Raw genomic sequence first — 26,939 nt, 5'->3', positions numbered from 1 at the left:
AGAAACAAATCTGTATCCTTCTGTTACTTCTTTTGGGACTTTCCCTCTGTAATGAACCTATTTTTGTTATTGTTTTTTTAGTTTCAAAGGGAGGTTGGTCAGGCTAAACTTTTTGTGGACCTCAATAAATACTTTGTTTAGTCCCTTTGAGGCACTTGCATTTCACACTAACTGTTTTGAACTTATGACTATGCACTGAGGCTGTGCGGTGGAGAAGTGGTTGGTACTTTTGCCTCACAGCAAGAAGCACCCGCTTCAAATCCCTGCTGTGTGGAGATGGCACATTCTCCTTGTACATGCGTGGGTTTTCCCTGGGGATTTCGGCTTCTTCCCACAGTCCAAAAAAATGCTTTAGAGGTTAATTGATGATTCTAAATTGCCTCTAGTTGTGGATGGATAGATGGATGGGCTATGCACATCTAGAATTTGAAGTTCAAGTTATGAAAAAGTCTAATTAAAATCCTTTAAAATCTATTTGTTTGCAAGCATGTAACCCTCCAAACAACAATATATTTCAGATGCAAAGGACTACGTCAACTAATATTGATTTCTTAATTTAAATATAGTTTATCGTATATGTTGTGAGTCTGATCTTTCAACAAAGACATCTAAAGTTTTGACCCAATTATATTCACTGAAATGTGTTTACTTTATTTAAGGTGACCTTCAGCAGTTGTTTAGGAGCGACAGAGGAGGGGATAGAGACCCTGTCCTTGCTTATATCGCCACGGGATCAGTGGCCTGACTTGGCCACTTCCACAACCAGCACCTCAACCTTATCAATCACTACTAGATAGTAATCACACCAGGGACAGAGGGGGCGTGAGGTGTACGAATGTTTGCAAATGAACTAAAGAGACTTCCTTCGTAATGACATACCCGGATGCAAACGAAAAAAAGAGCCACGCAGAAAAAAAGAGGAACCCTTTGTTGGGACAAAGCATCTTTCTTTCAGCGCCAGAGACTTCCTCAACACTGCTTATAGTCTCAGTGAAAGGACAGCCAGCTGGAGTGTGTATCTAAGTGTGTTAAGTGCAGCTAATAAAATGAGACAAATCCACGCCTCATTTCTGCTCACTTATGTTTTACATTACTAGAAACTAATAATATGCAAAGCACTTTGCCATAAAAGCCTGCGGTGCGTACAATACACAAATGGTGAAACGACTAAATCAAACAATCAACACACACATGCATGCAGACACATCATTTTCACACAAATGCACAGCTGGACTGTGATTTGTTCTGCCAAAAGTCTGAAGATGCCGTGTCCAGACCAACTAATAAGCTATCGCAGCAAAAATTCAACAAATTTAATCACAAATTATTTCTTAAAAGTTCAAACTATAGAGTCAACAGCAATGGGCAAGGACTAATAAATAATAAAGAGGTAAGCTAAAAGAGCAAGTTTTTTATAGTCAAACTGATCGTTTTCTTTGGTGTATGTCATGTTTTTTTTGCATAAATCGGCCGGGGGTGCGATTTATACTCAGGTGCTACTTATTTGGGATTTTTAAAAAAATAAATAGAAACAACCGCTAGAGGGCACTATATGTGTATTTGCTACGCAGAAGAAAAAACGCCGCTCAGTCTTACTCCGGATTTGGCAGAATTGTTCCAAAGCGACGATGAAGAACTCAATGGATTTAGTGATTTAAAGAGTTTAGCTGACTTGTTAGCATGTTGTTCATGCTATGATTGTTTGAATAATTGTTCATATTTTGCACTAATGCACTAAACTCCTCCCATGTTTCATGAAGCTGAATAAGCATTAATGTACTACTGTAGTGAAGTGTGTAGATCTTTTGTTAATTATTATTATCTATTCCAAATATTAGGATTTGCCTTTCAAGATAAATTTCTCCCCAAAGTGTGACACATATGATTTTTTTCTTCTCTCGACTTGTATTCCGGAGCGACTTAAAAATATGGTACTGAAGCTATCCATGATTGATTTATATTTGCAAAGAACAAGTGGATAAACATGGCTAAAAAAATTGATATTTTTGAAATTAACAAGTGAAAAAACATCTAAAAATATTAGAGTGCACTTAATTTTTTGGGGGGGAAAGGCAAGGGATTGGAAAACAAGAATACATTGTATTGCAATATCATACCAACTTTATTTATAAAGAACAATCACAATGGACATATTTTGTCGAGTCGGGCCAAAAAAATACATGTTTTGTGAAATGCATTTTAAAAAAGGAGAAAATATCAAGAAAAAAAATATCAAGGTTAGTTAAGGATAAAATAAAAGTCCAAAGAAAACTAAACAAAAGGACAAAAGCCACTGCCCCGTGCATTTGGGCAGGGAATTAAATTGACTTTTAGGATATTTTTTTAAGGCAGGCAATAAGGAAGCCTGTCAGAAAATGATCAGTTACTTATTTCAAAGTTTGAGAACAAGAAGGAAAATGCAGTCCCCTTTGAAACTGCAGTTGTCACTGTGGCTAGCAGCTGATCAGATGATCTCATAGTGGTTGGATGCATGTGAATGCAGAAACTCTGAAAGGTAAAGAGGCTGAAAAGTACATAAAAGTGAAATGCATTTACTTTTCTACCTGTCAAACGATAAGTGTTTGGTCAAACTAGAGGAAACTGATCAAGTGATTTTATTTGAAAAGCAAATAAAAATTGAAAAAGAAAAAAAAAATAGGAGTAAAAAATCAAATAAAATTCCAAAGTAAAAATGTATTAATGTACATCATGTTAAATTTGAGAGTAAATGAATTTAAGTAAGTAAATAAAAAAATTAAGAGAGGGGAAAAGGGAAAGTGCAAGGCGGCAGTGGGCGCGATGTCAATCAAAGTCCCAGCTGTGCGCACCGGAGCTTTTTTGGATGAGGTGCATGCGTAGCGCCAGATTAGACAGAGCTCGAGACAGAACGGAAAGCTTGTGATCCATCTCAACAGTCTAGTCCGAAAATCTAGTTAAAAGGTATCAAAACCACGGAGGCAGCCGGTAAGATTCGATCATAGTGCGGGGCATAATTATGGTGATCCACTGTTCGCTTATAGGCGCCGGCTGCGCGCTTCCGCGTCAGCTGCTACGTCAGCGCAAATGTTTGTTTAGTATTTCATTGAATGTCATTTACAAGAGCACTGCTTTTTAAGAAATATATTTATTAATTACTGTATTTTCAATGAATACTCGTAATTATGAAGTTAACTTTTAATAAATTAATTGTGTAAATTGAGTTAATTATGGAGCCATGAATTTAACTATTGATTGTTATATATTTATTGTTGTATTTATTGAAGTAAATTGATAAAATATTATGTCTTGTTCAGGTTTTTCAGCATACGTAACCAGCACCTCGTCATTACATTAATAAACAGAACAAAATGGAGAAATGTGTCTGGATGGTGTGTGAGTCCCTGCTTGGAAACTCCGTGGATGCTTTCCCCTTTCAAGTGGGGCATAATAACTTGACAATAAGAATTCCGTATTGTTTTTAATAGAGGAATTATTTTAAAGTTTTGAATGTTTTGAAATCCAAGCTTTTAAAAATCTTAAAAAGAGCTTGCAAAACTTTAATTTTTACAAAAAATTGCAATACATAAACAAAATATAACAAAAGTTTGTTAAAACGGTCATTTTTTGGTAATTTATTTACATTTTTTAAAGTAATAAATGGAAAAAATCATTCTCAATCTTCCACATCAAGGCTCTTTGTTCTAGCTTTGACTGCCATCACCTGATGGTTTCTGCTGGCAATAGGAGGCAGTGCAGGTCTGATGCTGCAGGTTCTTGTTGATTTGATCCATGGAGATTCAGTAGGCGCAGAAAAACTGCAGGCTGCTGGATCTGGAATCCCCAAGAAAGAAACTCTGCTCTTGGGAACCAGCCTGGTGGGAGCTGAGTGCTTGACCTGTCTCAACAGTAACTCCATCTCATGAGGGGCTTGCCTAAAAGGAGAGTTGAAGACCCCAGGGCACTGAAGACAGAAAACAATAGAAAAAGAAAGTAACTGGTAATAAACGGGGGAAAAAGGAGAGAGATGGACAGATTATTTTGAGGTGTGGAACTAGGGAAAAAATATTGCAGACAAGTTGAAGAATGAGACTTTTTTATTAAAATTTTTGCTATGATGTTGCATTTATGAACCTTTAACATAATCTGGGTTTTCTGAATTTAAATTTGGTATTTGTAGCTGGCATCATTCAAACCTCTAAAATCCCTTGTTTCGATTTCACAATTTAGATGAACTCTTTAATCTCACTGTCAAGAATCTAAACTGGAAAACAGATAAGGCTCTATTTTAACACCAGGGGCCTCATTTATAAAACTTTGTGTAGGATTTGCGTCAGAAGTGGCGTACGGATGAAACATAGGACATGCGTACGCAGAGAAATATTCGGATTTATAAAACCGTGCGCACGCACATCCTACGCATCTTTCCCTTAATAAATCACAACCGATTCTAAATGCAGCGCAGCTTTTGCAGCTTCATGACATGCCCATAGATAGTCCGCGAAACGCCCACAAAAGGCACTTGAGTGCCAAACGGTGGCAGACGCCAAATGCTGTAGCCTCACAACCTCGGACCGTGGCCGAAATAAAGAAGAAATGGTTGGACATCAATCAAAGTCGAGGCAAAAAAACGTCTAGCGCTCCATCGCCAGAGTGTCTCTGCCACCGGGGGGGGGGGGGGGGGGGGGGGGGGGGGGCACCGGAGCGCCAGATGCACCGGGTGACACGCGTGGTTCCTCTGAGTGCTCCTCTGTAACGCCGGGCCCAAAAGCCAGCAGAGGTCCAAGAGGACGGCTCAAGGAAGTCTGAACCGGCTCATAAGCCACTCGTCCTCGTTTGCCAGCAAGTCTTCTTGCTGTCTAAAGATGCGTTCACTCCGAATTCTTCCATTTGCCACATCTTCTAAGAGCGCAAGATCAGCCATTGTGCGTCATTACGCATTGTGATGGGGCATTTTATTTCCATCCATTTAATTACATCTGACAAGCTACAGATGTCGGTAATAATCGACGTGGAAATGGGAAATTGTTCAGCGCAAATACAAATTTCTTGTTGCTTTCTGAATGGTTGAGACATACGCCATACATTGTTTTATCAAAAATAAAAAAAAAACTAAAGGCATATGTATGAATACCATAATTCCATAGCTTATGAAGAAATGGTTTAATATGAAAACAACTTTCCCCAGTGGACAATTAGTACGTCTGTCCGTCCGTCCGCACGCCCGCACCTAACCGCTCCGCCAGACGGACACATTGACGAGAATATCAGTTTTGTACATTATTTCGTTCTGTTAACTATATTATTATTAGGATGAATTGCACAACATGCCAATATTGCAGAAGATATTTCACTTACAATATGTGTTCATTTGAATTTCTGTTGTAATTTTCATTTGATTTTTTTGTTTGTTTCACTGCTGATCGATCAAACGGGTGTTCGTGTAGCTGTTAATTGTAAGACTTGCTTTGTGAAGTCTTCATGTTATTTAAGAGAGGCAGTATTGTCATTTTCACTTTCACGTGTTTCTTCCATCTGCCGACGGTGTCGCCGTTTCTCATTTCACCCGTTTTTGTGCGTACGCCTGGGTCAGACCTTCCGTGAAGGACCGCACATTTTCCCGTCAAGTTTGCTTTTTATAAATCTCAACTATTGCGTAGAGAGTGGCGTACGCCTTCTTTTGTGCGTACGCAACGTTTATAAATGAGGCCCCAGAACATATGAATCCACCTCTGTCACACAAATTTATTGGTATAAATAAAAAGTTAGTGTGATTAAAGAATGATTTGGGGTCATTTGAACTTTTATTTTTTACTCCATTATATTAACTTGACAAATAAAGGGATAATCCACATTTCCATATCCGTAAAAGTACATATATTAAATAACCATACTTTGATATCATAAGCCATTGTGACAGATTCTCTGTCTTTAATAAATTGAGATCGGCAGCAATCTGTTAATAGCTCTAATGGCTTCTGTTCTCACTTTCCTGACTGAAGAAAAACAGTTTATATTTGAAATGCTAATATGGACCAACTGTGAAAATACATATATTTATTATCTAATCATAAAAGTAACTCTTTATCCAGTTTATTGGAGTGCTATTTTTAGAAGAGGTTAGAGCTGTCTGTCATAACAGTAACACACTTGTAAAGTTTCCCTTCTTCCTCCATTATCACAATTAAGAGAGTGTTTCATGTAGCAAGTACTGTAATTAGCATATAAAGCAAACATAAAGTCATCTAACTGGAAGCTTTGGTCTGGTAATTAACACTCAAGTAAAAGGATCACTGTGATGTGAAGATTTGTAATAGGAAAGGTCTCCAGCAAAGCTCTACTTTAAAATTGTATAGGCAGGGTTTTGTTGGCACATAATCTGTGGAACAAAAACAATCTCTTTGAACAGCAAAGACTGTGGACTATAGAAAAACTGGAATCCATAAGGTTTAATACAATATTGTTCATATATCATGGGTAACACAACTGACAGTGGCTACTAGCAAGTTACATTGCTCAGTTCCAAATTTAATCCATGGAGACAACATGTAAAATCCATGCAGAAAGGACTCCGGATTTTAATATGGCCTTACCACCATGACGCAAAAATTCGACAGTGCAGCTCTGTACTCCTTACCCCACAAATGTCCTGTAAAAACTGTAAAGCATTCTGTAATGACATCTAAAAATCCATTCCAGTTTTCTCAAATGCTTTTACCACTCACAAATCTGTAATTTCATCATTTTTAAATCATTTTTAAATATTAAGACAAACTTATTAGATATTAAGTGAAAATTGTAAGACAGGTAAGTTGAAGTTTAAACACTAAAAATGTACTTTTTACATGAAATAAGTCTGAAATTGTATTTTACCAACAAAGGAAAATAAAGATTTAATATTGCATATCTTTTATTTGCCAACATGTAAAAAAAAATCTGAATACTTACTGTTGGCCAAAGTATAGTGAACAAAAATAGAGTTTTAGGCCTTCATCACCAGTTCCTGACAATTTCTTCTTATCTTTACTTGGTGATGTTTTATTTCACCAAAGCCTTATGCACAGCAATGGAATGGCAAATGTTTAGGGTATACCCTGTTTCTGCCCTATATAATAGCTGCCATAAGCTTCATCCATGAGCCCCCTGACCCTGCTCAGGATAAACCGGCTAAAGACAAAACACCTACATCCATCACTTTCACAGGTATACAACAAACATGCTTTGTTTTCTTGAAAAACCGCTGGACACTATTGCATAATTTCTATTTATTACACTATTTCATGTTAAGATAGAATAAAGATGAACCAACATAAAGTGTAACATCTTGGTTTGGTGATGCTCAGCAGAAGTATTATAGCCACAATATAAATCCAATTTCAAAAAGGTTTGAAGCTTTAGGTCTTTTTCTCATATTTAAATATGTCAAAAATGCTAAAATGTTGCTATCAAACTGTAGAAACTGTGGTTTAAAAGCATCAAATAATTTTCTCCAACATTCATTTACTGGGCACAGAGATTGTACTCCATTTAAATGGTTGTAAATTGTAGTTTTTTTTGTATGTTCTGTTTTCTTTTATGAGCCGCATCTGAGTCTGAAATAAAGTGAATTATTTCACTAGATGCGATATAAATTAGAAGATCTAATAAACAGAGTTTTAGGCTCGTACTGAAGCAATGAGTCTGATGCTCTAATTATGAGGAACAAGATTGGATAACAAAACCACACACAAACACACACACACAGACCTGAAAGTACCACACTATGAAAAGAGCAATGATGTTGACCTTAGGACCGCAGCATCTCTGTCTCTGTCAAAGGGACTTGGGGCCTTTTGGTAAGCTGTATGTACACACTGTATGAGTGTGTGTGTGGGGGGCTAGGGTCCGAGAAGTGGGGAAGGATGAACTGTGTGGGAGAGCCATCTATTCACTGCTGACAAGGTCAGAGCTACGAAGGGAAAGAATTCCCCGCCATATGTAGAGAAAGAAAGAGGGAGAATATAGAAAAAAAGAAATACATAAGCATGGAGAACCCATAAGCCTCAGTTTCTTTCTCATCCTGTTTGGAAAAATTAAGATGAGCCCATGTGGGCATGAAACCCATGGAAAACTTCCTAACACTCTACCAATTTCAGTTACTTACCAAGGAAAATACATTTTAAAAGTTTGACGTTTTGATCAAATTACAGAAATGATCAAAGGCTTCCAGCAGGGAGCAGGAAGTAACCCAGAAAATGACAATGCTGGCTGCACAGCCATGAAGGAGAGTAAGACAGAAAGGAAGAGACTGTGAAAGCGAGAGCAGTGGTGGTGCTGAATCAACAGTGACCAGTGTGCTTTGTCTTCATTATGATCCCAGTGGGAAGTCACAGAGATGTGTAGATGCCACACACGCATGCACACCTGTGCCAAGGGAAGCACTAAAATACTCTACTCAGCACATCAGAAGAGCCATGAGGACACATACTTACTCATGTGTGGACATTCACACATGCACGCACGCTAACGCACACACACACACACACAAACAAACTCCACTAAGCCCACCTGTGTTGACAACAGAAGGAAGGAAGACTTTTGTCCCAGTCGCTGGTCTCTAGAGAAGCTCCCTATCAGCAGTGCTTGTCTCAACCCTTCTGTGAGTTCCACCATGTTTTACTGTGAGGGTGTATACAAGCACCTGCTGGAATGCAGTTTTTTGTTTTCATTGCAAAAACATTCAAGACTGACACAATGGCAACTTTTAGAGTCCAAAGTGATGGAAGTGTGTCAGGTACTTTGAAATTTTAACAGGAGGTTTATTATATTTATTTATATCAACCAACTGACAATGTTTGTAGAATGACAGTGAAGACATTAGAGAAAAAAATGTGTTTTGTTTCTTCAGTCAAACGTATTGACTGATAAACAGCGGTTGAGAAATATCATTGTATGACATGATATACCCAGGAGGAAACCAGCTTAAAGAAGCCAGATGAGTTGAGCATACTCAATTTTTTCAACTTTATAAAAGAAAAGTACTCACACTCTGGGCTGAACGCCTTATTTTGGTTCAATGGCTAAAGTAAAATCCATAACTACTGTACTGGCAGTCATCTATATACATCTTAACTTTTTTTTCTTTGGGATCAAATCACACTTAAGCAGGCGTGTTTTGATTTAAAGGGGGAACACTTACTGGAGCAATTTCATATTATCATCATTAATCCCCCAAAAATATTTATTTTGCTCAATAGGAACTAAAAATGAGATTTCCCATGTTTTCAAGCCATTAGATAAATTACAAGCTCAGTTTTAATATACATGCTGACCATCTAACCAATTGTTTTGATATCTAAAACACATGATAACCAGATTGAAGCAGTTTTAACTGTTAAATTAAAATTATAATCAACTATTATGTTAATGAATGTGGGTTTGATGATTAAAACAATCAAACATAAATTCTAAAACAAGAATACATTAAAAACAGTTAACTTCTAATTCCACTTACAAAACTTATAGTTATAGCCGTCAGACTTTTAGGAACAAAATCATTTTTTAACATAGATTACAAACCAGAACTAGTCTTATACAGTTCAGACCAAAAGTTTGGACACACCTTATCGTTCAAATGAATGGGAAGGTGTGTCCAAATATTTGGTCATAATTGTACCACACATTTTGTGTTTCAAGTGTGTGAGTTTCTGTACCTGTTTAGTACTGAGGAGATAATGTAACCGGTGAGCTTGGTAGACTTTAGCTGTCTGTTCTTTTATCATTTTCAGGCTTTCTCTTTCTTTTTTCTGAAGATAACAAATTTCATCCAGCTCCTCCCTACAAGAAACCAGAAACACAAAATATCAATAACTTAGAAATGACAACACTTGCTTTACTTTAAAACCAATTATTTGATTGAAACATGAAGTCATGAAAAATGTCCTCCTAGAAATGATATAAAATAATACATAAACCACTGCGATCAAACTCCTTTATGAAACAAGGAGGGGAAAAAAGCTACATGTTTATCAATAAATCTCTGCCACAACATTTCTGTCACAAAGGCCCAGTGTTTTATTTAACTGAGCTGATAATCGCACTGGCATAGTCATGGAAAAGCAAGAGCTGTGAGAAAGAAACAAGGAAATGAAACTGCACAGAAAAGAAACAAGACAAAGTGAATGAGTGAGAGGCTGCAAGTGGGAGGATGATGGATACATTTCATCACCACAGCATAGACAGGTCTTTCTCTGACATCTGTTTAGTGAAACTGGCTAAATGGGATGCTTTAAAGCCACCTACGTGCCTGTTTCATTACCTATAATGCAAACTTATAGTAGCGGAGGTTAATAATTTAAAAAGAAAATTGAAAACGATTACTAAAACACATATTCCATTATAATTTGAAAAGATGCTGACAAAGCTGAGTGTAAAATAAATCTATTTCTGCTGCCTCTTTATAAATAAGCCTTTAGCTATAGCTCATTACCAGTCCTATTTATTTATTTTTTTTTTCTATTGCTCTTTTTTCTGCCACCCATTTTCTGTATATTTTCCTACTCCACTTGTCTTATCAATTACAAGCCATGGGCAGGAAGCAGGATATTTCAAGCGTGTTCCTAATAAGAGGTTAACACATTCTCCGGGTACTGACATTTAAAAAGAAATCACAGCATGCTACCATTGCCTACCCAATCTAATTCCTTCCAGTGCACCAGTTTAAATTACCAAATAAATGAAAAATGCTGATCTTTGTGTGCATGTGTGGGTAGTCAGAGAAGCAGCAAGTGTAAATGCTGTAATATTAAGGGCATTTAATACAGTGGAGGTTTGTGTGAGAGCATAAATATTGAGGTTGCTTGGCCCCTATTTGTCTGACTGGCTATCAGGGATATTACTTATTAATGTGAAATATAAAGTAGTGCGGTAGTTTATTGTGTGGCACTCTGGTTTGCAAACCAGCTTGTGCATGTGTTTACATTTTTTTTTTAAAGCAGTAATAGTACTTAATAGACTTGGGATGTTTTGAGGGTCAAAAAAAACAAACCAGAGCCATTTTTCATTTTTCCGTATATGGACTTTATGCGAGAGTATCATTGCTCATACTAAATGTTGATAGTCTTGTATGAATTAAAGTTCGTATTAGTGTGTGTATGTGTGTTTGGGTGTGTATGTGTGTAAGTCAAACTCAATGGGTGACCTTTGCTTCCCTGCCCCCAGCCCCAGTGTTATTAATTGCTGTGTAGTGGACAAAAGCCAAACAGATTTGTAACGGCTGAAGGCACCTCGATCTGTGTCGACCCAACCAGCCACCACAACATACAACCCTCATTAGCTCTGTTCGGCAAGTGACAGGAGCACTTTAAGTGTCTGCTTGGATGTGTGTCAGCTTTTAAAAGAGAGAAAAAATAAAACAAAACATGAATATGAATTAAACTAAAGACATATTCATTCAAATTTGTCTTCTGATCTGTCTTAGAAATGCTTCCAGGTCTTACTTAACATAAAGTGAAATAAGACAACTGGTGTGTGCAAAATCGAAATGCAGAAAAGGACCGCTTGTCATAGACACTAGAACTAAACAACTGGTGTGGACTGACAAGCACTCAAGAGAGTGCTAAGTTTTAACTTAAGTTTTTGACTTTTAAAATTTAGGCTTTTTTAAGATTTCAGATTTCACACATTTTGAGTAAAAAAATTTAATCAATCCATCCATTTTCCAAACCCGCTGAATCTCTTTCATGGTCACAGGAGCCTTTCCCAGCAACTGTTGGGCGAAGGCAGAGCACACCCTGGGCAGGTCGCCAGTCTGTCACAGCGCAACAGACGTGATATCAAGCCCAAACATATAGCAAATCCTAACACAAGTTTGTCCTTATACTTTTCGTAATGTCTTTGCAAATACCGACAGGCAGGTGATGAATGTTGAACTGTTGAACTAGCTAATCAAATTAGTTGAACTACTTTCAAATAATTGGAACCTTCGCTGACATTTTTGCCCTCAAGTTTCATTTTATTTAAATGGCTAATCCAGTACAGCTTCACATTTTACTGCTTTATCAATAATTTACTACTCGGTTCACAACAGGGAGTCAAGGACTGACGGAATATCAGAGAGTGAGACAGAAAGGAACAGTAGGCCACACCTTTGGTCATTCGGGCCAGCGCTGTAGCAGTTAATTGGTCAGGTTCAGATTGTTTAATGGAGCCTTGACCTGATTGGTTAATTTAATTGCTCCAATTGAATGATTCAATAGTTGGCGAAGAGAAGATATTCATTGAGTCAATTTAGTGAAAGATGCTCAATGTATTGAGCGTTCTACACCTATTGCCAGAGCTTTTCCTTTTAAGTGACTCACCGATTGATTTACTAATTCAGCAGTTAAGCTGAAACCACACAACTGGTAAAGGCAAACCACGACTTCTATGAAAATACCAACCCTCTATATTGGTGAATAACAATAACCAAAAGTATTCATTACTGATTACATCTTTGAAACTATACTTGTATCTACTGGTTTACCCTTAACAGACACACAAGCACACACAGCACACATACAGAACGTACAAATCCAATCAGAATGAAGGAATGAACTTGTCTGCACCCAAACTAGATCAGACGGAAATTGCAGCCAAAAGAAAGACTGACACACAGAAGCGGTGAGTGATCGCAGGCAGGCTTGCGCTTTCTGCACCATAACAGCTCTCTTTTCATGAATGTCCTTGGGAGGGACATGAGACAGGGAGGAATAAAGATTGCTGGAATAGGGAAAAACAGGAATAAAATTCTTACAGGAAGAGGAACAACAGGGTACTAAAAGAAACAAAAATAATAGAAAAAGGTAAGACCAGCTTAGTCTAGTGGAATGCCTTAAACATCTTTATATCATTTTCACAAAAGTAAAACCATTGAACTTTTTTTTGCAAGATCTTGACCCAAATTATTTATCATGTTGGAAAAATTACCAATTTTAAATTGGAGGTCAGGAGAAAATTCATGCAGCCATTGGGCCAAGTTAGCGGTGGCACTGATGACACCTACACTAACTAAATATGCAAAGTATGCTGGCTTCACTCACTTAATTGCGCCTATCATCCCACTGCAGGCTCTTATCAAAGGCTAGAACCCTGAAGTATCTCCCTGACAAAGTGATAAATTGTTGGGGTATCAAAGAAAACTGTGGTAGAGTGGGGACCGAGCTAAATCTCTGGCTTTATAGGCTATGGAGAAGATGTGAGACGACATAAGGAAGCACGCTAATGAAAAAAGAGTAATGTACTATATATATATATATATATATATATATATATATATATATATATATATATATATATATATATATATATATATACATAAAAAGCTACACAGATTGACAAAAGGTGAGAGGCAAAGAATAAAAAAAGGAGGAGACAGAGCAGACGTACAAGATGACAGTGTGAGTGGCAGGGATAAGTTGGGTGCTAGAACTAATGAAATGGCACAGATTGGTCTGTGCTGTGGAGATTTGTCATTAGACAGAGAGTGAAATAAAGACTACCAGTGTGAAAAGACACAGAGAGTCAAGCCAATACTGTTAATACTGCGTAGAACTGATCAGCGTTCACTGAATGGATCCCATTATTCTGTCAGTCATTATGTTTGTGTTTATGCAGCCTGAGAGAGGAAGTGGGAAGGAAGAGAGAACGATCAGGCGGCGTGCGATGTGAGAGGTCACTGGCTAATGCAGAAAGGATATTTTAAATAAATAAAGACTTGCTGTTAATTGATCATGACCCCAGTAGCAGTAAATAAACATGTGATTAATTGGGGAGAAAGTGACCCAGACACCTCACAGCAGCAGAGGGGAGGGGTTGTGAGCATCTGCGTGTGTTAATGCGTGATATTGCATTTTACTTAGTATGTTAAACAATACCAACACTTTAGAACAAGAAAATAACAAAGAATAGCTAAACTGACTGGACAGTAACACTAATTACTCTTAATAAAGCAAGTTTTACAGATGAGGACATTTGCATTATTTTCCCTTTTATAGATATATGGTTTTTGGATTTGTGGTGTGGGCTGGTTTTTTTGGTCCTTGTAACCCTTGTGCTATCCTACGCCCTTTGACATTGGGAGTTGGGTCATCTAGACCCACTAAACAGTGCGCTGAACCTTTTTTCTTTCAATGATTTGTGAACCTCATTGGTGTCCATGGATTACATGAAATCTTTCCACCTTTATCCACCTTTGTCATGGTAGGGAGAACACGTCAATGTAATGGTGGGGTCATCTAAGATAGCACAAGGGTTAAGGAGAGAGTTTTGGCAAGTTTTCCTTCTTGTCAATAGACTTTTGGAAGAAACAAACTGGTGCAAACCAAAGAGCCCAATATGAAATGGTCCTAAATGTCCACCTGATAAGCTTTCTGTGGACAGACTTTCTCCCATATCCATCATCAAGCATGTGAAGTGTTGAATTCCCTTTAGGACGTTACTGTATTTGCTTGCATGGCGTAAGTATGTGCTTTGCTTTGCGTGATTATGACATGAAAACCACTACTTGAGTCACTGGTCATAGGTGCACATTATCTGTAACAGTAAGTGGCAACACTTCTTTAATGGACTTTAACAACCTAGTCCCTCCCACCTCTAAAAGGGGTGAGAAGCATTGGGGAGAGGTGGAACGCTTGTGGGGAAGTGAGGTGGAAAGTCAGTGATCCAAGGAGCACTTTAACAAATTTACATTTAATTTTAGCAGAGGCCTAAAGATATTTTCTGTTAAAATATATTAGCAACATTAAAAATGTGACTATTAGCTTAACGGGACGGGTTTTTAAAAAAAATAAAAGATGGCATATCTGTAGCACTAAGCCCCGAAGCACCGGATGTTTTATTAATGCACAAGCTGCGGTTCATATCAGAGGGTAATTTTTAATTTCCTCACATCGTTCACTTCTTTGTCTCTTAGCCTTGAGCACTTTGAAGGACTTCTCTCTCCTTCTTCCTTCTCCTCTATACTTGTCTGTCTCCTTTATTTCCTCAATTTTTCTTTCCCCTTGCCCTGATCCTACCATATTTTAATGTTATGGGAACAGCTTTCAAGGGCCTTTTAAGTCACAGAGTCAGTTCATCTTCACTGACGTGTACATGCTGACATACTTCCTATAGGTCTTTCCACACGATAATACATACTATTATTGCATATAAAGGTTAAACTGTGCAATAAATAATTAGATTTTCTTCCAGCTTTTTAAAGTTGCAATTCATGAACCAAAACCATAAATATTTGAATTGTGCTGTATCGTAATAGCAATATACACTCGGTGTTAACTTCTCTGTGTGATTTCTCCCTGAAGCAATTCTTACAACTTTGGACTTTATCCTTCAACCTAATTTTATTTTAAAAAGCGTCTTCATTTTACCACATTGCACACAAAATGAAGATTTATGAAATATTTGTAATTCTTTTTTTGGTTTAAATACAGTTTTCTTAAATGGAAGACGGAATGGAAGACCTATTGCCCTTTAACCAATACTCAATTCTCAACTTTTGTGGGCAAAGAAGGACTGAAAACAACAAGCAATCGGTTTGTAAATGATAATAGCAACAGCCACTGACCAAGGTTACTTCTATTTATGAAAGCTTTTGTTCCTAAATATATCATGATTAGTGGGTAAAATAACTCAAAAGAGTACCATATGTATGACAATCATTATAAACATGTACAATTTAATTTTAACCCATAACATATTTTTTCATCTTAAGTTTAATTTGAAAACCACTTCTCTTACCTGACGAAGTTATTCTTCTTGATGATTCCTTCCATATAGCTTTTGCGTGCGTAGAAGTCGTGAATGTGCTTCCGCGCATAGAAACCCCTCCACCTCTGCTGAATCTGTAAAATAAAAAAAACACTTTTCTGGAAAATTATAAAAAAAATACAAATATATATTTTTATGTTTTTAATGTTGTGATAACATGCTCAGAGAATGACAAAAAGAACACTGGACTTTCTAGAGTTTTTTGAAGGTTTTAGATCAGCCAGTAAAGACGCTCAGAAACACAAGTGGACCATTTCAACATGAGGGAGTGTATGTCCTTCACACTTATTAGGAGATTAAAACAATGGCAGGTAAAAGAATAATCACACTATGAGAAGAGAGGCAGAGGAGAGGAGGAGAGGAAAAAACAACAAAGAGCAAAATGAGAATTAGCATTGATCTGCCAGTCAATAGATAATTTTAAATAAAGTAATTGGCGCCACCCGAGTTCTTGCTGACCTTTGTTGACTAGTGAAATCGATGCTGTTGAGTCTAATACAAATCCGAGGTGCGGCATGTAAACACTGGTTTCTATTACGACCTTAATACATTATCCTCTGTGATCTACCACATTGTGATAAAGACATGAGAGGAGGAGATAGAAACAAGTAGAATCAAGACTCATTCTGAGGGAATGTCACAAGCGGATCCACAGAGGATTGAAATCCTCTTGTATGTTTTTCTCTCTTTTTGTTTGAACATGAGAAACTGCTGCAGAAAAAGGTTTAAAAAAAAACACTTTCAAGACGACTGTGCTTTTTTTTTTTACACATAAGCTCACCTGCTGCATTTTATTTTTCCAGAAAGTAAATACATCAATAAAAAAGAACATTCTAAAAAGGTTGTAGCTCTAACCTTCAGTCACAAAAAAGGATGACAGAATTTTTACTTTATTGCTTACATGTAAAGAAAGAAAAAAACTAATATCATCAAACACTTACAAAATATTTGTGTAAAAAGTTATTAGTTCCTCCCTTTAAAATTGCAATGTCTTTAAATAATGTTCATTGACGTTTTCCAGCAAACCATTGTCTCACCTAAAATCCCATCACACACATTACATTCCAGTTTATTTAGAGTTTATTGTTACATCACATTTGTTGTTCATTTCATTTATGTTAGTACAGTTTACTTTCCAAGATTTTTTCATTCTCAATGGAATCTAATAAGGTGTTGTGTTTTTTTCTTTATTTGAATGAATTTAGGGCTTCAGGCAACCAACTTCAATGTTTTGAGGCCTAGATGTTTTTTTATGCACTCAATGCAGTTGATCCTACAATTTTAAATATTTTCCTTTTTTGTGTGTGAATATGTTTGCAAGATTCATGCTCACAAGGTTAACTGTGATTAAGTTGCGGTTAGGGTCTAAAGGCATACAGAATCTGATGACGTGCTGACTTGAAAACATTTTCCTATTTCAAAAATGGTTGCAGAAACCAACCTGAACTATAAGTTGGTTGAAATATGAATTGTGCTTTCAAAGTATCAGTTGTGTTGGCTATAAAAAAATAAACAATAGAAAGCAAACAAACTTTTTATCAACTCCACTCTTTATTTGGAACCGAACGCATTGTGTCGTCCAATAATAATTTCAATTTCGACTAAAACTCCTGCAATAGTTATAGTGAAGCAGATCACAAAAAACAGTGAAGCAGAGATTACTCACATGACAGGATCAGTAAAAAACATGTGGCTTAAACCTCAATACTTGGATTAGTAACAATACTGTTCTTTTTGTTAAAAAAAACAATCGAAAAGGATGTTTTTAGGAATCTGAGAACCATTTTCAGTGGTTTTTTTTTTTATTATTATTTTTTACCCTCTGAAGTTTGTGCAGTCCCAAGTTTTTGAACTGTAATCTTCGAGCTGGATCAAAGACTACTTCTGGATCGACCTTCTCTTAAAACCTACTGTAACCACAGGGTGGTCGTTTTACCTGCTTGGATATTTACAAGTAGTAAAACCCTGAGTGGTTAACTTCTATGTTTTCCAAACCCATCTGCAAGTATTCCTGCCATTTCGGTACACCTGGACATCAGCAATCTATCACAAAGGACTTACCGTAAATTCCGGACTACAAAGCGCACCCGATTACAAGCCGCACCCACCCATATTCACGTGTTTGACTGCTTTTATACATACACAAGCCGCGTCAGAGTACAAGCCGCGCATGTGTTAGCCAATATTGTCATCCTGACAGATCACGCCCAGCATCCCAGAGTGAGTGCAATTTATTAGCACATTGTGGGTGGTGCCAGTTTTGCCTCTGGGTCACGTATCGACATCTGTCAAACAGCATGGACCTATATTCTGTTCACAAGTCCCTCAGTTATGGTGTTTTTATTTCATTTTTTTTTTTACTTGTTGACAATCTAGGTATCTAACATAAAATTACAAACAGTAACCATATAATCAACATTACATCCCTCAGTTATAATGAGGAAATTTATTAGCCAAACAGTTAAAAAACAGGATTGTTTCAAAAGCATTAATATAAATGCCACCTTAACAGCCTGGTGGGAATTTCTCAAAATATCAAAATCATCAATTCAACCGTGCAAAATGACACCCATCTGGAACAACCCGGACATCCTTATTAACAAAAAAATGATTCACTTCCCAGCTTGGCAAGCAGGGGGCATAAAACAACTAGAGCACGTAATTATTGATAGAAGATTCATAACCCCCCAGGAACTTCAAGACAAACATGGAATAAATAACTTCTTGGAATATCAGCAACTTAAATCAAGTATTACTAAAAAGTATAAAATTAAAGACGACGATTTAAAGCTACCAGATGTAGTTACCACTCTGATTAATTTTTCAATGAATAGAACTCTCTCCAAAATATACAAACTTTTATGTAATTTAGATAACAATATTGCCCTTCCAACAAAAAAAATGGGATGCAGATTTGAGCATCAGCACAGATGAAAGCTTCTGGTCAGAACTTTGTCTAAACACCTTTAAACTGACAAAAAGTCCAAATCTGCAGCTAATCCATCTCAAAACTCTTCACAGAATTTACTACACTGGACAGAGGATGTTCAAGATGGGTCTCAGTAACTCAGACATTTGCGAGCACTGTGATAATAATCTACCCGACAGCTACATGCACGCACTGTGGTTCTGCACTCCTGTCCAGGCTGTCTGGCAGCAGGTATGTGCCGATTTATCAGTCTGGCTTAAGCTTTCAATCACTGCCTCACCGTCACTTTGTGTGCTTGGTGACATGAGTGCCATCGATATAGAAGAAGGATTAGCATCTATCATTTTCATAACTCTTTGTATTGCCAAAAAAACTATTTTAATAAATTGGAAAAACAAGAAAAATATAAACATAAGTCAACACAGAAATCTGCTGTTTGATCATATCAGCTTGGAAAAAATGTCAGCCCAAAGCTCAAGTAACTTTGAAAGAATTCAGTCTCTCTGGTCTCCTGTGGTTGACTCCATGACTTAGGGGGTGGGGGGCTTGGTCGTCGCTGCTCCTTGCCCTTCTGCCGTGGTTTGGGGTGGGGGTCGGGGCTTCCGGTGCCTGGCGGGGGCGGTGGGGGGCTCCGTTGGTCGGGGGGTCGGGTCCGGTGCCTGGGTGGGGCGGGCTGGGGCGCTGCGTGGTCCTCTGGGCTTGGGTGTGGGGGTGCGTGGTGGGGGGGTGGGGTGGTGGTCTGGTTTGGCTTGGGGGGGTGGTCCCTTTGCCTGTGCTGGGGGGGGTTGGCGGGGGGCCCTGCTCGGGTGGGGGGGCCCAGCGGCGCCGGATGGGCTGCCCATCTGCACCTGGGGCTGGGATCGGCCCTTCCCTGGCTCTGGGACGGGACGGGACAACCCTCTCGGGGCCCCCGGTCGCTCTGGGTGTCACCCGCTTCGGCTGCGGGGTCTGGGGTGGGGTGGGGTGGGGGGCTTGTCGGCCCTGTCCTGTGGGGGGGCGTTCTGGGGGGGAGGGGGGGCCCATTATTAGTACGGGTCGGGGGGGCTAGCGGGTCGGGGTCTCCGCTGAGGCAATCAGTGGTTGCCTCGGCCGGTTGGCCTCCTCGGTCCCGTCGAGGCCTGACCAGAGCTCTTCTAGGGCCGGCGTCTGGGGGTGGGGGCCTGGGCTTGCTCCGGGGGGGGACGACGCTTTCTGGCTCCTCTCTCTCTGTGTGGGGTGGGTGGTGCCGGGCCTGGGGTGTCGGCGCCTCCGGGGGTGGGCCCCTGGGCTGGGTGGCCCTGGCCCCTTTGCTGGGGGTGGGCTGGGGGACGGCTGTTTGACCACCGGGGGACAGTCTACCAGCTGTCCCCAACTTACCCCCTTCCTTATATAACCTCATATTAGGGTGAGGGGGTGGGGGGTCTAGCCTGCGATGCGCCTTGGGGGGGGGCTACTTGGGAGTGGCCCCCCTCCTATGGTTGCCGTATGGAGTGGGCCCCCCCTCTTTCGGTTTTATTTGCACCTTAGACATGTAGGGTCCTTGGTAGGGGGGGTGCTTGGACATCACTGCAAGCAAGCAGCAGATGTCCTCCTGGCACCCTACCCGCCAATTTTAACCGCACCTTAGACATTTAGGGCCCCTTGGTGTGGAGGGTGAGGGGACATCACTGTGAGTAATCAGGAGATGTCCCCTTAGTGCCCTACTCGCCAATTTTAACTGCACCCCCCTTAGTACACACACCCCTCCCCCTTCAATATATACATTCAAACATAAACACACACACATGCACACAAACACCCTCTCAAACACCCATACACGCACACACATTTTACAAGGAAGGTGGGACCTGGGTCCATCTGTCCCCTACCCCTTCCCTGGTGGGGGGTGCGGGCCCCTTGGCGATGGCGGCCGTGTCCCTTGGGTGCCGGCTCCCTGGGCCCGGCGGTGCTCTCTCCGCACGGTGGGGGGGTTCATATTACACCTGAGCCGGGGGTGTTCGTGTCCCTGGGGGGTGGGTCCTGGTCCTTGCCCCTGGGCGCTGGGCCCCGCCAAACTTCCAACATGGCCGAGCCTGGTCGGGCCATATTTATAACATCCCTTGTGGGCCGCCCTTTTTTCCCCGGGGTTCCCCCCTCCTGGGCGGGGGCGGCGGGCCCCTGCCTTGCTCCTGCCTGGACCAACCGTGGGCCGGGTGGGTGGCTGCCTGGAGTGCGGAGCGGATCTCCCTTGGGGGGTCCTGGCTCGTACCTGGGGTCGGGGCGGGGGGATGCCCGGAACTCCTGGGTGGTGGTGGGGTGCTCGTCTGGGGCTGTGGGCGTCCCTCTCCGGTGGGGCCCTGCGTTGGGCTCTTCCGGCGCGGCGGGGGGCTGCTTTCCTGGCTGGGCTGGGGCGGCGCTCTCTTTCCCTCTGCGCCTCCCTGCTCTCTGGCTCTGGGGGCCTCGCGGCGGTCCGGCTGGCCCTGGCCTGGGTGGCGGTCTTGGTCGCCCGGGGGGCGGTTGTTCCCTGCCTGTTCCCGTGTGGCGTTGGGGGAATTCCGGCTGCCGCTGCTGCTGCGGCGGGGGTATGGGTGTGGGGGTGGCTGGGCGCTCCTCCTCCTTCTTTTCACATTCCACCATCCATTTTAGAAGAACATAAACACTCACCTGAGCACAGGTGTTAGCTCACCTTTGCACTAATAGTTTGCATGATTGAATGAATGAAAGATTTCACACTAGTTGGTTTAAAGGCATAGGTATGCGTTCGTGAACACTATCTGTTTTGTGTGCATGTTGACATGTGGACATTTTTGCGGCTAGCAGGTGTGTTGATAATATTTGAGTGTGTGTGAACAGGCCCCGCCCTTTTTGTACTACATTTGAACCGTACCGTAACGATAAACAACCAGTAAACCTGTCTGCTCTATGCTGCTTCATGGTCTTACCCCCCTTCCCCTCCTATTATCACCCTCCTACCCCCCCCTCTCTCTAACGTCCCTCTCTCTTCTTCCCCTCTTTCCTTTTCCGTCCGGTCCAACACCAAAGATTTTCAAACATGATTGAAATTAATAAATTTTGGCCTCAATTACAAAAGGGGTTTATTCAGACATACCTTTGGTTTGTCTGAAGATGAATAACCCCTCTTGTTAAAATAAAATATGTCCAACACAAGAGGCCCTCAGCTCTCATCTGTTTGCCTAGCTGTTGGACAGGACAAGTTAAAAAAGAAAAAAAAGAAAAAAAAAAAAAAAAAAAAAAAAAAAAAAAAAGAATGAGGAAATTTACATCCGCGATTCCACATTTCCCAGGAGTCTTAGGGGCTAAAGGCGGGGCCAACGCCCGGCTCGCCATTCTGTTGTACGTGTTTAAGAATTAGCAAGTAGCAGCAGTGCATGGAGGGGTGAACGGGTAAAGCTCTCCTTCCGCTTGTGTCGCAGCAGAGTTATGGGAGTAACAGGACTGGTTAGAAAACACAACGGTAAAATAAAGCAGCGGCGACTGAAAAGCAACTATGGTTTTTTGGGGGGATAATAATAAATCAGACACATATTAAAGCTGTGCTGGAAGGACTTTCTGTTCGGGATGGAAAAAAGCAAACCGGGGATTGAATTTTTGCTGTTGTGTGTTGAGGTGTTTAGAAGCCACCATTCATGGGGCCTCTGATTCAGAGCACACACAGAGCAACAGAGTGTTACCCCACCATGACACTCCATTTGCTAATACAAGATACTGTGGTGATATTTACCCTGACCGCCATCTCCTCGTAGAAATTCATCTTCATGATAAAATATGCCGCCTGTGAACACAAAGAAAAAGACGGCGTTACATCTTGTCTCCCGGCCCTCTGATCTGTCCACAGCAGGCGTCAAAGATAAAGAGCTCTTTATACATAATACATTGCACAGAGACAGCACTGATACGTCCATTGTGGAGCAGAAGGAGGAGGGGAGAGGCTGCTGATATGGAGGGAAAGCAAAGAGAAGAATGAGGAAAAGAGACGGAGGAATAAAGGAAGAGAGGGAGAAAGTGGTTAGTGGGGACTTTGCATCAAGGGGAAGACGGTACTCTCTTAATACACCGACACAGAAAAGGGCCAAGAAAATCTATGGTCGTCAAGCAGCGTACTAATGGAGATGTATGACGGCCAAACGATCTCCTCCGGATTTCATAATCAATGACAGCACTGCCACAGAAGACGCTAACAAAAGGCCACAGAATATTCAGCAGCACGAGGCGCCGCAGACTAAACGCGCCAGTCGACTGGTGGGGGCACAACTCAGGAGCAAACTAAAGTGGGAGCCATGAAAGGGATTCATATTTCAATATGTCTTATTCAATAACAGCAGGAGAAGGAAAGAAGACAGTAAGAGGAGAAACGACAAAGACTTGAAAGGCTGTTGTAAATTCAGCTTGATGTTTGAAAAGAGACGTTGCGCAAAGCCACATTATACATGATAAGGTCCACAAGTCAGAAGAGAGACATGAGGGAGACAGATGAGGTGAAGCAATGAACGTCTCTGAGCTAATTCAGAATAGTGCGCTGCAGCGACTTTGAATGATTCGAATTAGTGCTTGTCTGTTTTTAAATCAGACCAAATAGGCTCGTTTTGGCCTAGACGTGCGTTGTGACACATTCTTCATTGTTTGTTTTAACACCCACAGCCCCTTTCACCGTTTCTTGATCCCCTCCCAAACGACGGCTGGCAGTTATGCTTTAGCAAACAGTCAATTTATAGGAATGATAAATAGCTTGTTGTGATACGTTTACAAACTCAATCCAGGGGAAAATTATACGTGAGAGCGCTGGGTATTGGATCCGGTATCAACAATCTGTTCAATTAAGAAGCAGTTGGAGGCAGTATGCTGAAAATGGGGCCTTGTTTCCTTAAAGCACACACGCCACACGTACACAACTGTTGTATGCACAACTCTTTTTCTTAATTCTGTTCATTGCCACACAGTTTCATAAAGAATGGGAATATAAATGGAATCCCTTATCGTATTGCATCATATTTGCTAAGTGTTCATTTTCAAATGTATAAAAAGTGAATTAGATTTCCTAAGGTCAGGGGCAAGACTTGGTGAATATAGCAATTGAATTTTAATGCATACTATCATAACATAATCAATACATCTACAGCTGTTCCAGGCTCTGGCTTACCTTCACCATTTGTCTGACACGCGCCCTTGCTGTGAAGCCCCGCCATATCTTCTGTATAATGATCGCCTTCTTGTGCAGATGGCTGTAATAAAATCATAATATGTGTAGGAGGATGGGTATTTTTTAGCAGCTGACACTAAGGAAACACTGAAAAAAGTCATTTTGATGCCAATTAGGAGAAAAGAAAAAATGAATTTAGGTGTTTTATGATTTATTTGAGTTTACTTTTTTATTTGAATACAAAAAGCTTCAATAAAAGACAAATCTACCAATAATACTTTAGCATATTGGCAATACTTAAACATGTTTCTTGCACAAGACCAAGTTAAGTTAATTCAATCACATAATACTTAGTAATAACTACTGATCCACTTTTGAGATGGAAAAAAGGATAAGGGCAAAGTGATTTCTGAAAGGAGAAAAAAAAGTGAGCCTCTATAAGGACTTAAATTAAAAGGTCAGGAAAACATTATACTTTCAAGTAGGCTCTCACAGAGACATACACCAAACCAGCTCTTCCAAGCTTTTCGATCATGTCCAATGAGCTTTCACCCTCTTTAGTCAGCAGTGCACATTTGTATTCATCTTCAAGCATACTCTAAATGCAAGTCCACTGCGATTCTCGGCCGCCAATGAGGCCATCAATTTCCAAAAGGCCATTTATATGCCCGGAAAATCAATGCTTATAGTGGGGATAGCACAACCCTGCAGTTGCACTTAGGCAGCTAAAATTGTTGCTAATTATCCACTTAACTCATTGATCAATTAACTAAAGTAATCTGAATTAACCTACTGTCTGGAAGTTTGTCTGCTGACCCTGCAGAATGGGGCTGGGGTCACAATATCAGAGGCTGATAGAAGCATACATTCTCTCTGCGGAGAGCTGGGAGTACCCACAGCATTATTTTTTTCCTGAGGCCATTTGCAAAGCTGGAGAAGGGGGATGATTATAAGCGTGAGCTACACCAGGATTTTCCTTGAAATAATTTTTTACATCCATAGTTAGACATTTTACAGTTTCAAAATGACTAAATAAAATTTTAATCCAAACATGGCAATAATGTTTTAATGTATATTTTCACATCTTAATATATAATTAAATTAAGTTATTATGTGCAGATATTGTATCTATTTATTTATACTTTTGGTCTATTATTAATAACAAACAAACAAACAAAAACATTACATTTCTAAGGTTTTTTATTAAGATTTATCAGAGTAATTATCAATACTTCTACCTGAGATAGGCCCGTTCAAGGCAGCCCCGAAACCAGCTCTGAATCAGGATGGCAGCTTGGTTCTCTCTTTTTCTGTTCTCTTCCGCCTGACTGGAGCAACAAACACATGATAGACTTGATTTAATGGGGCTGGGATATGTTCCATTTTTTTGATTAAAAAAATATATATAATTCATACACATAGATCTGTTTTTTATTTTGATTGTTTTCTAAATAATTCTAAATAATGTACTGCCAAACTTGTGATTTTTTTTTCCTTTTTACCAACGTGTTCAATAACTTTTTATTGATATTTAACTTTGTTTTTCCTACAGAGTTATGGTGCAATACTGCATTCCCATCAATTCACAATCAGGGATGTGTTGTGGTACAGTATTACTCTGTGCGCTTTTAGAGCACTTGTGTTGTATCTTGTTCTGTTGTGGAGCTGCTGTTGAGTGTGAATGTAGTGTGCAGTTGGGCGCAGTCAGCCCAAAACGCATTTCCCTCAGGGGACAATAAAGTTAAATTGAATTGTATATGAACAATAAATAAATGAATGAATGAATAATCAAATACTTTACAGGATGTTTAGTCATAATATCTGAATATCTGCCGCCACTTTTAACAGCTTCTTACGTGTTTCCTTGTTTAAATAAGCCACATGAAACGACTGAGAATGTATGTTTCATTCATGCTAAAATAGTTGAATAGCAAACACCTAGCTTAAACCTCAATAAAGGTTGTTTGCCAAAGTGCGCAGCAACAAACCATAACGTTGATGAACAAGCAGACACATATTTACTACATACTTGCTCCTGTAGAAGTATTCCTTTCGAAACTGCTGTATTTTCCGATCTAATGCGTGCTGTCCCGCCATGCTGCAGGTCTGGGTTTACTTGTTGTCTTGACGACGAGTCTGTGTCCAAGTGTCAAGATGCGTTCATGGCTTTCGGGAATTAGGAACTTTCAGAGTTAGATTTGCCATCACATGAAAAACGCGCAAATAGAAAAGTAACGGTGTGACTTCTTACGCTTTGAAATGATTTTGAAAAACTGAGGATTTTGTTTTACTTATTTTTGTAACCATTTTGTTTCATTTATGTTGTACAAATAAGCTTAATATGTCACAAATTAGTATAATTTCTGAACATAAATTTAGTGCATTAGATAAATCTATTTTTCCCTGACAGTTAAATTTGCCTTAAAAAAAACTCAACACAAAATATTCTTTTGTTTGTCTCACTTATTTGGTCATCTCCGAATTTGAATATCAGTGAAAGAATTGACAGGCCAACTAAATGTCCTTGGGCGAGACACTGATTGCACCATATGTGTCCACTAGTGTAAAGACTATGATAACAAAGCACTGCATACTCCGTATCTGGAGGGTGTGTAATAATAGGAAGTGTTTTATGAGAAATGGCAACTGAAAAAAATCTTGACAAAGAAAAAAAGATTGGTATATATATATATGTATTGTTCGGTTATGGGGCCAAATTCATTTAATATTTATTTTGTCTGTTTGCATAATTGATTTGTTATTTATGCACTTTTATAACTTTTTTTCTGGATTAAAGCTTAAATGTCACAAAAATAACATACTTCCAAAAAACTTTAGCCTTGTCACCTGTTAAAATTTGCAGCCTTGTGAAAGCAAATAAAAAAATAAACCTGTATAAATAATCAGAAAAGGAGATAAAATCCCATAAAAAACATTTTTAAAAAATGCCCCTGAATGCCAATTGTGGATTTGTGTGTATTGATCTGCCAGCTGCCTCATCTTTTCCATCCATTCTTTCATCTATTTCCTTCCATTCCTGACATTATCACCCTTCATCATTCAGTTATCAGTTTATGTCACTCTGCTCTTCCTTCCTTACTCCGCTTCATCTTCACTCAACTCCTCTGCAGTCAT

General features: G+C 39.7%; 1 protein-coding gene across 1 annotated transcript; it reads right to left on the bottom strand.

The window, feature by feature from the left end:
* Nucleotides 1-3,594: 3,594 nt before the first annotated feature.
* spata17 (spermatogenesis associated 17) lies at nt 3,595-25,952 on the bottom strand. Its single transcript, XM_004067265.4, has 7 exons — nt 25,834-25,952; nt 25,043-25,132; nt 23,805-23,886; nt 22,389-22,439; nt 15,730-15,833; nt 9,669-9,792; nt 3,595-3,940 (listed from the first exon to the last, which is right to left on the bottom strand). The coding sequence occupies exons 1-7, from the start codon at nt 25,899-25,901 to the stop codon at nt 3,653-3,655; spliced, it is 807 nt and encodes a 268-aa protein (XP_004067313.1). The 5' UTR covers nt 25,902-25,952; the 3' UTR covers nt 3,595-3,652.
* Nucleotides 25,953-26,939: the final 987 nt, after the last annotated feature.

This window comes from Oryzias latipes, chromosome 3, assembly GCF_002234675.1.
Source record: "Oryzias latipes chromosome 3, ASM223467v1".
NCBI classification, from domain to species: domain Eukaryota; kingdom Metazoa; phylum Chordata; class Actinopteri; order Beloniformes; family Adrianichthyidae; genus Oryzias; species Oryzias latipes.
Note: the sequence above shows the minus strand (reverse complement) of the source record. Positions and strands in the feature narration are given on the sequence as shown.

Excerpts from the sequence above, each read along its gene's own strand:
- spata17 (XM_004067265.4), bottom strand. The coding sequence starts at position 25,901 with ATGGCGGGACAGCACGCATTAGATCGGAAAATACAGCAGTTTCGAAAG. Across the intron at positions 15,834-22,388 it reads ACGAGGAGATGGCGGTCAGG|ATTCAGCAGAGGTGGAGGGG; the intron begins GTAAATATCACC and ends TTTATTTTACAG. Across the intron at positions 3,941-9,668 it reads ATCTCCTCAGTACTAAACAG|TGCCCTGGGGTCTTCAACTC; the intron begins GTACAGAAACTC and ends TTCTGTCTTCAG.